The following is a 12,073-nucleotide window of genomic DNA, read 5'->3' as shown; positions in this document are numbered from 1 at the left end:
GGTAACAGCTCCAAAGCCAGTTACATTCACTTTTTGGTTCTTAATTCATAAGGTAGTGCATGGAATATAATCTTATTGTAGCAAATTCATTATAATAAGAGCCACATTTTAAATACAAGGTCTGGAGCTGAAGGGAAAGGATTTTGGACTGAAGTTACTGTTAGCAGAGAGGAAAGGATGAAACACGATCAGTTGTGTATATCACATGAATAATATATAATTTTTATACACAGGATTTCATTAATGGCATTTTCCCCATGCCACCCTCTCAATTCACAAAATTGAAAATGTACTCAGAAGAGAGCAAAATAAAAGGAAAAACAATACTCTTTAGCTGTTAAAAGGAAAAACAATACTCTTTAGCTGTTTAAGCTGCTCACAGCCAAAGGAGGTGGGCAAGGAATGAAGCAATTAAAAAGGACACATGGGTACTGCATTACTGACAAAAAGCTTAATATTTCTGACAGCAAATAAATTCTTCACTTCAGTACACTTTAAATTGAAGAACAACATAAAGAAATCATTAACATGATAGGAGAGAAAGAGGTGAGTATAAAAGGTGTTATCCTTTCCTTGAAGCAAGGCCATGTTTTTTTATAAACAGATGAACAAAATGCCCTCAGTGCTATGCTACACTCCAGAACAGAAGAAAATGGTAAAGGGAAGAACCACCTAGCCCACCAATACCGGCCCTCAGCTCCTGCTCCCCCTACTCACTGGCCTTGAGAATACACAACATCTATGCACCCTTTACACAAAAGAAGTGGCTTCGATACCAGGCAGGGAGTTACCAGATTCCACTGACCAGTGCAGTATGAGGCAGTCACAGGTCCTAGCCAGATCCTCACAAAATAATTAAGTTAAGAGAGGTCTCATAGCAAATATTCTACTATTTGCTTTTAAGTAAAATCACAAAAGATTCTTATTTAAATAAGGACCCAGAACTGGGCACAGTGATGTGCACCTGTAGTGTTAGCTACTTGGGAGCCTTCGAGACCAGCCTGGGCAAAAAAGCAAGACCTATATCTCAAAAAATTATAAAGATCCAATAGGCAGCCAGCACCACACAGACTCCCTGACACTGTGTATACACAGAGGAACTAGAGAAATTTACTTCTGTTGATAAAATCTCAATAGTCAATATGTGGTTTTTATTCTTGAAACGAATCTTCTATTTCCATAATGTGATATATACACAAGGCACCATAAAACTCCACTTCTAAGTGGGTGTTATCCCTAATACTACTCAGGAACTATTCATACATTTAAAGCAACCTTATGTGATATTACAAATTAAAGCATAACCTTTTTATACTATTTTATTTGGTCTGGAAGAAAAGTATTCTATTAAAGCAACATATAAGATTTCCAAAAACCAAGTTAGCAAGGGTCAACACATCTGTCCCAAATTTATTTTGGTTATTTATTAAAAGGCTATTGAAATAACAGCTTTTGTTCAGCTTCCATTTCAAACGCTGATAAAATGGACAACTTTCACCTATCACCTCAGTACAATTTCTACTACATTGTAAAAAACGTATACACTATATAAAATACATATTTAGTAGTAGAAGATAATCTTCATGTGAGTAGGGATTTTTGTTGTATTCACTACTATATTCCTAGTGTCCAGAACAGTGATCAGGACATACTAATAAATCTATAAATACTTGTTATAATAATCTTATTACAATTTTCTTCTCCCTCAACTGCAGAAAGTTTGCTATAGGTTTTTTGAAAGCTTCATTCTAGCTAGTGCCATCCCCCAAAAAACTGCTCAAATCAATGACAGTTAACCTTTTCAAAAAATACTCCAAATTTTTCCCATCATCTCCATATCCCACAAGTTTTCACAGTTCATCCGTCTCGTATGCACTGTGTATGTATGATGCATTACGATGCTCTTTTGTGCAAATATTACAGACACTTCAGAAAAAGACAAAGTTCACTAACACAGACGATTACTCATAATGCAGAGCTCTGCATTTCTTTTTTTTTTTTGAAAACAGAGTCTCGTTCTGTCACCAGGCTGGAGTGCAGTAGTGCAATCTCGGCTCACTGCAACCTCCGCCTCCCAGGTTCAAGTGATTCTCCTGCCTCAGCCTCTTGAGTAGGGACTACAGGTGCGTGCCACCCACACCCAACAAATTTTAAGTAGAGATGTGGTTTCACCATGTTGGCCAGGATGGTCTCGATCTCTTGACCTTGTGTTCCACCCACCTCGGCCTTCTAAAGTGTTGGGATTATAGGAGTGAACCATCCTGCCCAGCCAGAGCTCTGCATTTCTAAAGTATAGTCTTCAGCCCACTGAATCAGAATCTCGGGGAGTGGGGTAGGTGGTAGCCCAGGAATTTGAACGTTGAGCATCTGGGCAACTCTATTAACTTTAAGAACCAATAGCAGCCGGGCGTGGTGGCTCACGCCTGTAATCCCAGCACTTTGGGAGGCAGAGGCGGGTGGATCAACTGAGGTGAGGAATTCGACACCAGCCTGACCAACATGGAGAAATCCTGTCTCTAACAAAAATACAAAAAATTAGCTCAGGATGGTGGCGCATGCCTGTAATCCCAGCAACTTGAGAGGCTGAGGCAGGAGAATCACTTGAACCTGGGAGGCAGAGGTTGCAGTGAGCCGACATCACGCCACTGTACTCCAGCTAGGGCAACAAGAGCGAAACTCTGTCTCTCGCGCAAAAAAAAAAAAAAAAAAAAAAAAAAAAAAAAAGAACCAACAGCTTCCCTCATTTAGTAGTTGTTGAACACCTACTATGTTCTAGGTGCTATTCTTAACCCATGTCCTCAGATAACTTACATTCTTTTGGAGTATGAGGTGGGGGCCAGACAAATAAGAAAATAAATCCAATAGTTTCAGAGAGTAAGAAGCACTACAAAGGACATACAACTGTGACAGGATGAAAAAAAATGACTGCTGGAGGATGTAATGGAGGGGATGACGGTTCCAGGAAAGTCTCTGCAGAAGTGACATTTGGGTAGAGGGCACAGGTGGTGACATGTTGAGGTATGGTCAGAGATGAAGAACTAGTCAACTATGGCAGAAGCCATTCATCAAGGGAGACCCAGGACTAAGGGCAGTTGTAGGCAGGCATACTTATGGGCCATGGTTGAAGATCTGGATTTTTGAATATTATCCCAAGCTTACCTAGAAGCCATAGGATGGGTGGGTCAGAGGAGGGACAGGATTAGTGTAAGAAAATAATAATAATAATATTAATAAATTAGAAGGCTGCTACAGAAGCCCAGCGAGAGATGGTAGTGTGGACTAGGGAGGTGGCCAAAGAAATAAAGTAGACCAGACACGGTAGCTCACACTTGTAATCCCAGCACTGGGAGGCAAAGGTGAGAGGATCACTTTAGTTTGAGAACACCCTGAACATGGCAAAACCCCATCTCTACACACACACACAAAAAAAAAAAAAAAAAAAAAGCAAAAAATTAGCAAGGAAGGTGGTGCACCTATGGTCCCAGCCACTCAGGAGGCAGAGGTGGGAGGATCATCTGAGCCTGGGAGGTCAAGGCTTCAGTGAGCTGTGACTGTGCCACTGCACATTGGCCTGGGTGACAGAGTGAGACCTTGTCTCAAAAACATGGAAAAAAATGTAAAGACTCTATCTTATGCCTAGTCTTAGGCAACATTTTTAAAACATTAGAGGCTGGGCACAGTGGCTCACACCTATAATTTCAGCACTACGGGACGCTGAGGCAGGTGGATCACCTGAGGACGGGAGTTCAAGACCAGCCTGGCCAATGTGGCAAAACCCCGTCTCTACCAGAAACTACAAAAATTAGCTGGGCATGGTGGCGGGCACCTATAATCCCAGGTACTCATGAGGCTGAGGCAACAGAACAAGACTCTAGCTCAAAAATAATAATAATAAAATAAAAATAAAACATCAGGTTGGATAAAGGGAGAAAGGATATATATATACATACATACACACACACACACACACACACACACACACACGTATATATATATAAAGAAAGGACACAAATGGAAGGGGACAGCCAATAACATATAAAACAATGCAGCAGCAATCCTGATAGGACAGAACATGAGATGGAATATAAGAAGTTAATACTAGGTAAGCTTCAAAACCATACTTAGAGCCAAACACCCACCCACATCCACACTGATAGGAAGGAACATGACGACACTGAGCAGCAGCACCTATGTAGGGAAAGCCTAGGGACTCTGACTAACTGTGAGCTCAATGGGCATCACAGGGTGAGGCTGCTGCCCAAAAGGCTGAAGGCATCCTGGGATACACTGGGCAGTCTCTGCTGCTCTACCCTCATCCTTGGACCCTGGAGCAGGTATTCTGTGAGGGATGACACTTGAGTGGAGGGCATTCACAAGAGAACTGGGACAAAATGAGCCCCTGAAAAGGGAAAGCATCTAGATCAATGCTACCCAACAAAAGTCCAAGAGCCACAGAAGAATTCTGAATTTTTTTTTGAGATGGAGTCCCTCTCTGTCGCCTAGACTGGAGTGCAATGGTGCTATCTTGGGTCACTGTAATTTCTGCCTCACGGGTTCAAGGGATTCTCCTGCCTCAGCCTCCCGAGTAGTTGCGATTATTAGGTGCCTGCCACCTTGTCTAGCTAATTGCATTCTTAGTAGAGATGGGGTTTCACCATGTTGGCCAGGCAGGTCTTGAACTCCTAACGTCAGGTAATCCACCTGCCTTGGCCTCCCAAAGTGTTGGGATTACAGGCGTGAGCCACCGCACCCGTCCTGATTTTTTTTTTTTTTTGAAACGAAGTCTCACTCTGTTGCCCAGGCTCAGGTGCAGTGGTGCAATCTTGGCTCACTGCAACCTCTGCCTCTTGGGATCAAGCTATTCTCCTGCCTTAGCCTCCCAAGTAGCAGGGACTACAGGCCCATAACATCATGCCTGGCTAATTTTTTTTTTTTTTTTTTTGGTATTTTAGTTGAGACAGGGTTTAACCATGTTGGCCAGGATGCTCAATCTCCTGACCTCATGATCTGCCTGCCTCGGCCTTCCAAAGTGCTAGGATTTCAGGCTTGAGCCACTGCATCCAGTCCTAAATTTTCAAATTTTTTAGTAGCTACATTCAAAACGCAAAAAAGGTGGGCCGGGCACAGTGGCACATGCCTGTAATCCCAGTACTCTGGGAGGCCAAGGCGGTGGATCACCTGAGGTCAGGAGTTCGAGACCAGCCTGATCAACATGGTGAAATCCTGCCTCTACTAAAATAAATACATAAATAAATAAATAAAAAAAAAAAAAAAAAAAAAAATTAGCCTGGTGTGGTGGTGCATGCCTGTAATCCCAGCTACTTGGGAGGCTGAGGCAGAATTGCTTGAATCCAGGAGGCGGAGATTGCACTGAGCCAAGATCAAACCATTGCACTCCAGTCTGGGGAAGAAGAGTGAAACTCTGTCTGGGAAAAAAAAAAAAAGGAAAAAAAGGCACCACAAATTATGTCAACATGTAATCAATATTAAAAACTGTTACTGGCGCGGACATAGTGGCTCACACCTTCAATCCCAGCACTCTAGAAGGCCGAGGCAGGCGAATAACTTGACCAAGATTGAGAGCTCAACCTGAGCCTGACCAACATGGTGAAACCCTATCTCTACTAAAAATATAGAAATTGGCCAGGCGCCCAGGTGGCTCACGCCTGTAATCCCAGCACTTTGGGAGGCCGAGGAGGGTGGATCACGAGGTCAAGAGATCGAGACCATCCTGGTCAACATGGTGAAACCCCGTCTCTACTAAAAATACAAAAAATTAGCTGGGCATGGTGGCACGTGCCTGTAATCCCAGCTACTCAGGAGGCTGAGGCAGGAGAACTGCCTGAACCCAGGAGGCGGAGGTTGCGGTGAGCCGAGATTGCGCCATTGCACTCTAGCCTGGGTAACAAGAGCGAAACTCCATCTCAAAAAAAAAAAAAAAGAAAGAAATTAGCTGGGCATGGTAGCAGGCACCTGTAATCCTAGCAACTTGGGAGGCTGAGGCACGAAAATTGCTTAAACCCAGGAGGTAGAGGTTGCAGCGAGCCAAGATCATGCCACTGCATTGCAGATTGCAGCCTTGGTTGACAGACCAAGACTCTGTCTCAAAAAATTAAAAACAAAAAAACTAAGCTATTTTATATTCTTTTCTATACCATATCTTGAAAATATGCAAGTATGTGTTAACCCAAAATATCTGAGACAGGTCTCAGTCAATTTAGAAAGTTTACTTTGCCAAGGTTAAGGACGTGCCTGTCACACAGGCTTAGGAGGTCCTGTGCCCAAGGTGGTTGGGGCTTGGTTTTATACATTTTAGGGAATCATGAGACATCAATCAATATATGTAAGATGTACACCGGTTCTGCCTGAAAGGCTGGACAACCTGAAGTGGAGAGGGGGCTTCCAGGTCATAGATAGATAAGAAACAAACAGTTGCATTCTTTTGAGTTTCTGATTCACCTTTCCAAATGAAGCAATCAATCAGATATGCATTTTTCTAGGTGAGCAGAGGAATGACCTTGAGTAGAATGGTAGGCAGGTGTGCCTTAAGCAGTTTCCAGACTAACTTTTCCCTTTAGCTTAGTGATTCTGGGGTCCCGAGATTTATTTTCCTTTCATGTATGTTTCTTTTTTTGTTTGAGATGGAGTCTCGCTCTGTTGCCAAGGCTGGAGTGCAATGGCGTGATCTCGGCTCACTGCATCCTCCGCCTCCTGGGTTCAAGTGATTCTCCTGCCTCAGCCTCCTGAGTAGCTGGGATTATAGGTACCTGCCATCCTGCCCAGCTAATTTTGGTATTTTTGGTACAGACGGGTTTCACCATGTTGGCCAGGCTGGTCTCAAACTCCTGACCTCAAGTGATCTGTCTGCCTCGGCCTCTCAAAGTGCTAGGATTACAGGTGTGAGCCACTGTACCCGGCCATTTATCTTGTTTAAAGTACCTCTAATTCACATATGTAAGCAATAAGAACATGGACAGGAGAGATTCCAAAAAAAGGAAACTGTGGCTCCCCTCTCCTAACAGCCAGAGAATCTATCATTAAATATACTGTCTCTGGAGGGAGAGTTTCCCACTGCTGAGGGATCCAAGAAAGACTAAATGACAATAAAGATTACAAGAGAAAGGGATTTACACAGCAGAGTAAGAATCTATGATTCTATGAGAAAGGACCACTCACTCTGGTGTGAAGAGATGTGATCAGATTCCCTGGGAGAAGAAAAAACCTGACCCAGAAAAAGAATCTCCAGGGAAAAGGAATGCTCAAAGCAAATAGTACCCGATGAGACAAGTGGTAAATCACTGAGTAATGACCATAAAAAGGATCTACGTAAAGCTGCAGAAACAAACCTGCCCTGCTTTGCCTCTTCCATGTGGTGTTTATGACTCTGTAGCATGCTAAGCTTGCCTGTATAGTCAAGCTACCTAAAAATCATGCATTCCACATACCTTTAAGATGGGGAGGTATTATGCATTACATAATTTGTCTGGTCTGGTCTTTGTGCTGGATTCCTATGAGGAAACCTCTGAATCTTTGGAATTTCAGTAGTAATGGAAGAATGTCTGTTGTTCATGCATGGCAAGCCCCTGATAGTTTATGCCAAGGAGATTCATCAGGATAGGGGGCCAACTATGTGATTAGAGGACTGGGGCTTTGAGGGAAAGGGACTGGAGATAGAGTTCAATCATATCATTATTCGCTCATCATGCCTACGTAATGAAATCCCAATAAAAACTCTGAACACTGAAACTCAGCAGCACTTCTGGTCGGTAAAAACATCAATGTGACAAGAAGATGATGTGCCTTAATTTCACTGGGAAGGGGCATAGAAGCTCTGGATTTGAGACCTTCCCAGACTCCATCCTATGTGTCTCTTCATTTGGCTAGTCCTGATTAGTATCCTTTCTAATAAAACATTTGATGAGTTGTTCTACTGAATTACTGAACCTGAGGTGGGTCATAGGAACCCCTTAGATTTGTACACAACTGGTCAGAAGTACAGGTGGCCTGGGGACCCTGGAACTTGCAGCTGGCATGTGAAGTGAGGGTAATCTTATTGGGGACCATGCCCTTAACCTCTGGGGTCTGCACTAACTTCTGGTGGTTAGCATCAGAACGTACTACGGTATTTTAGGAGAAGCACTCAACCCAAACACATCTGGCAGACTTCTCAGTGGCTGCAGTGTCTGAACCCCTCCTTTCTTGTCAGAGGCTAATCGCCATCACCCCTGCTCAGCTTTCATATAACACTCTTACTTCCCTTACACCCCAGGGAAAATGGCAAATGGCCCTTAAAACCAAAGTTAGCCTATAGACATTTAATCCAGTTAGGAGAGGACAAGAAGAAATAAAGCAGTCAAGAAATTAACAAAACACTCACAATGAAATATTTCACCTTTGCTTAAAACAAGTCTCTGACTAGTTCAAAGTGTTTCACTGTAATACAAATATGGTAGGGGAGGAGAAGCCTTGTCATTGAAGAATAAGTTCTGTCATAAGTCAGGAATTTGGGGCTTCTATAACACTTTAAAAATTCATTTCCTTTTCATGGACATATGCAATTATACATCCTAGTGTCTCTATTACCATAAATGTAATTTAACTGTTTGCAGAATAGGACTACAAAGCCTATGGTTATGCCTCAAGCAATGAAAAGCCATGTGTTATTTAATGCATAGTTAATATGTGTGGGGGTGTGGAGAGAAGAAAGGTTAGAAAGGGGTCAGAACTGAGCTGTGATGGAAAACACCAAACTCTCAATTCTAGGGGACCTGTGGTTAGTGGTGTTCAGAATTAAATGAAATAAAAATATATAAGCTTGGGAAAAGCTCCTAGAGCAAGGTCTCCAATACCTCCCGGCCCACTCAATGCTTCAGTGGGTGTTAGGCTGTTCATCAAGCCAGTGAGCTTGAGTGCACGGTGCTCATTATTGGAGGGAGGTAAGCCAGACAAACTTAGGCAACTTACTTAACCTCTCTAAGCCTGTTTCCTTACCTGAGAAATGCTGTGGGAAGTACACTGTCCTTGCTGATACACAGTAGGTGCCAAGCAAGTGTCAGCTCTTTTAGGCTGGAGAGGCTGAGGATGATGCAGCTGGCCCTAATAAAGGGTGTTCCAGCACAGACAAGGACTGCCCTCTCTTCAGCTGCCACACTGAGCCCTTCGCCGTGCTGGTACCCAAGGCCTTGGGCTGCCAGCATCCTTGCTTCCTACCAGGTGGACAAACTTTCTAATACATATGCTACTTACAGGAGACTGGCTTCCTGAATGCCATCTTTGTGTATCTGGAGGTTATACCTCATGCTGTCATGTGACTATTGTGAAGAAGATTATGCTTAACGGAGACACAAAATGAAAGTCTTCTAATTTTAGTTCCAAATGCCAGAATCATTAACTTGAATAGCAGACTGACCTGTGTATTCTGTACATAATGAATTCAGGTCAGAATAACACTAAAGTTAATGTTCAAAGAAAACTATGTAAAATTAGTAATGCACGATGTGATTACTGATGCTTTCCTTGGAATATTTTCACGGTATTAACATGGCCTAGCTGGGCACAGTGGCTCATGTCTATAATCCTAAAGCTTCTGGAGGCCGAGGCAGGCAGATCACTTGAGGTCAGGAGTTTGAGACCAGCCTGGCTAACATGGTGAAACCCTGTCTCTTCTTAAAAAAGAGACGAGCATGGTGGTGGGCACCAGCTACTCAGGAGGCTGAGGCAGGAGAATCACTTGAACCCGGGAGGTAGAGATTACAGTGAGCCGAGATCACACCACTGCACTCCAGCCTGGGCAACAGAGCAAGACTGCGTCTCAAAACAAACAAACCAACAAAAACGAAACAAAACATAGCCTAATATCACTATAATATTCCAAAAGTATCAGACACACATTTTACATAAAGTCTCATTTTCTGTTTTTACACAATGACCAGCTTACCAAATGGTCTATGGAATATCTTTACCAAGTATGTTCTGCATTAAGATTACAAAATCAAGTAACTTGAATATATGCTTATTTTGTATCCCATTTCCAAAATACAGCAGTAATGGATAAATTAAACAACAGAATTTCAGTTAGCAAAAGGAGGAGTAAGCCTAACTTACCTTGGAATTACATCACAATTCACTCTTTCTTCTTGCCACCCTACAAACCAACCACTTACATACAGATTTCTACCATGCAAATATAACTGATTAGCCACATGTCAGGGCTCAGTTTCTCCACTTTTATAACAAGACAGCTCTGAGTCTAGTCTAATTAAATAGGGCTAATTAAATAACATGATTAAAACTGACCACACTTCACCAAGTTACCTACAGTCAATAAAACTGCTAATTCACTTACCTCAATCAACTTGTTGGCATGTTCACGAAAAACTTGGGCATACTCCTTAACTTCTTTCTCATTTCCATTCTTTGCAGCTTCAATCAATACCAAAAGTGGAACATTGGTTTCCAGAAAAGAATCTGAAACATGGTCCATGACAGCTTTGCGGAGCTGATAATTAAATTGTAAAAAATTTTATTTTATTTCCACCAAAAAGGTATTAAATAGATTGCTTTTTATTCTCTTGTACACTTAAATCTAATGAAGCTTATGGTAGACTGGCTGCACTTCCATGAGGACCCCTCAGGTAAGCCATGCAGTTATGTAATCTGCACCACAGGAAACATGATCGTGGAGACAATGGTTTACATTACTACAGTTACAGCATTTCAGCAACAGAATCTCAGCTTTTGAGACAATATCCTTTTTTCTTGGGAATTACAAAACTAAGGCTTACATCTTAAATAATACAAAAACTGAACTGAAAGCAGCTCTGGGTTGAATTGGCACATAGCCTTGGAATATATATAATTAGCCTAATTGGCTAAATAAAAAGAGAAGAGAGAAAAAAGAGCTATCTGGGTTATCTAAAAGGATTCACACACTATGAACTTTAAAACTTAAGCTTCTCTTTATAACCATTTCTGATACTGCTTCACTAAAAGGAAATTGAATAAAGATATATACTGTCTTTAATTTTGCTTTATATCAGACATAAGCTAAAACATCTATCTATCCACTAACTCTTAAAAACTGTCCATATTACAACTTCTTAAGTCTTAATACATTGTTTTATGAATTCAACCCTAAGTTCTTTCAAGACTAAAACTCAATTTGACTCCAAAATGTTAATGGGGTCACTTATCATTAAAAGGCTCAATTTCTTTTACTCTCTATTTACTAACTCAGAAAATTCTGCACCTCAAATATCTCTATACCTACCATATTTGGAAGTAGAAACACCTCACCAAGGATCTAAGGGAACTGCAAGTGTGTAATGAGAATAAGGCAAGTCAAATAAATAACTGAAATTTCTGTCTGTATTGTACATAGCCAACACAACAAGATCCTTCAGGGTTATTTTCACAGGTCTCCAAGTCATTTTAAATTTATTTTCCTACCTATACATCTCTTTCACACTAGAGCTAACTTATTCAGTCCAACACAGTGAGACTGTACTATTCTGTCTTTGTGAAATGTGATGAGCCATTAAGAAGCATATTAGCAAGAAAACAAAGATAGGTATTTTCTTGTGAAAATCCATCCTTTCTCTCAATAAAAAAAAAATATAAGTCCAGTGCTTATTAATTTGATCAAGATTATCTGATCCTAATCAAAACTACAAAATTGAGAACTCAGAAAAACAATCAGCACTTTCATCCAGATTACCTGTCTACGCAAGTCCCTGGTCTTCTTGGTCATTTTATCTATTGCAGAATTGAGTGCATCACTTCTTTCTTTACGTCCAGCCTGGATAAAAGGAAAAGAGATGCAATTTTATTCATTTACAAAGACACCTAATGACAGCCTATAAACATCTGTGCTGAAATCAACACTGAAAAAACAGTACAACTTCTTAAACCCAAAGATGGAAAATACTGGGGAGCAGAGGGAGGATATGTGGCTTTGTTCATAAAACTCAACCCTACAATTCTTAGGCTTCACATTATCAGATGATTGGACTTGAGGGAGTTCTGCCAAAAATAAGAGAAGCCAAGAAACAAAAAGCTCTGCTTTAAGTTTGGC

At 41.4% G+C, this 12,073-nt stretch overlaps 1 protein-coding gene across 3 annotated transcripts in view; it reads right to left on the bottom strand.

Moving 5' to 3' along the window:
- CTNNA1 (catenin alpha 1) overlaps positions 1–12,073 on the bottom strand; it is a 176,839-nt gene that overhangs the window by 37,177 nt on the left and 127,589 nt on the right. For all 3 annotated transcript variants that reach the window (XM_012475556.3, XM_012475610.3, XM_012475682.3), the window contains 2 exons: positions 11,717–11,797; positions 10,346–10,498 (listed from right to left, as the gene is read on the bottom strand). In XM_012475556.3, the coding sequence (XP_012330979.1) occupies positions 10,346–10,498; positions 11,717–11,797 (234 nt within the window). The remainder of the gene's footprint in view (positions 1–10,345; positions 10,499–11,716; positions 11,798–12,073) is intronic.

This window comes from Aotus nancymaae, unplaced genomic scaffold (genome assembly GCF_030222135.1).
Source record: "Aotus nancymaae isolate 86718 unplaced genomic scaffold, 86718_ANA_hifiasm-v0.15.2.pri h1tg000064l_1, whole genome shotgun sequence".
In the NCBI taxonomy this organism is placed as follows: domain Eukaryota; kingdom Metazoa; phylum Chordata; class Mammalia; order Primates; family Aotidae; genus Aotus; species Aotus nancymaae.
The sequence above is the reverse complement of the archived record's forward strand: the minus strand, read 5'-3'. Positions and strand labels throughout refer to the sequence as shown.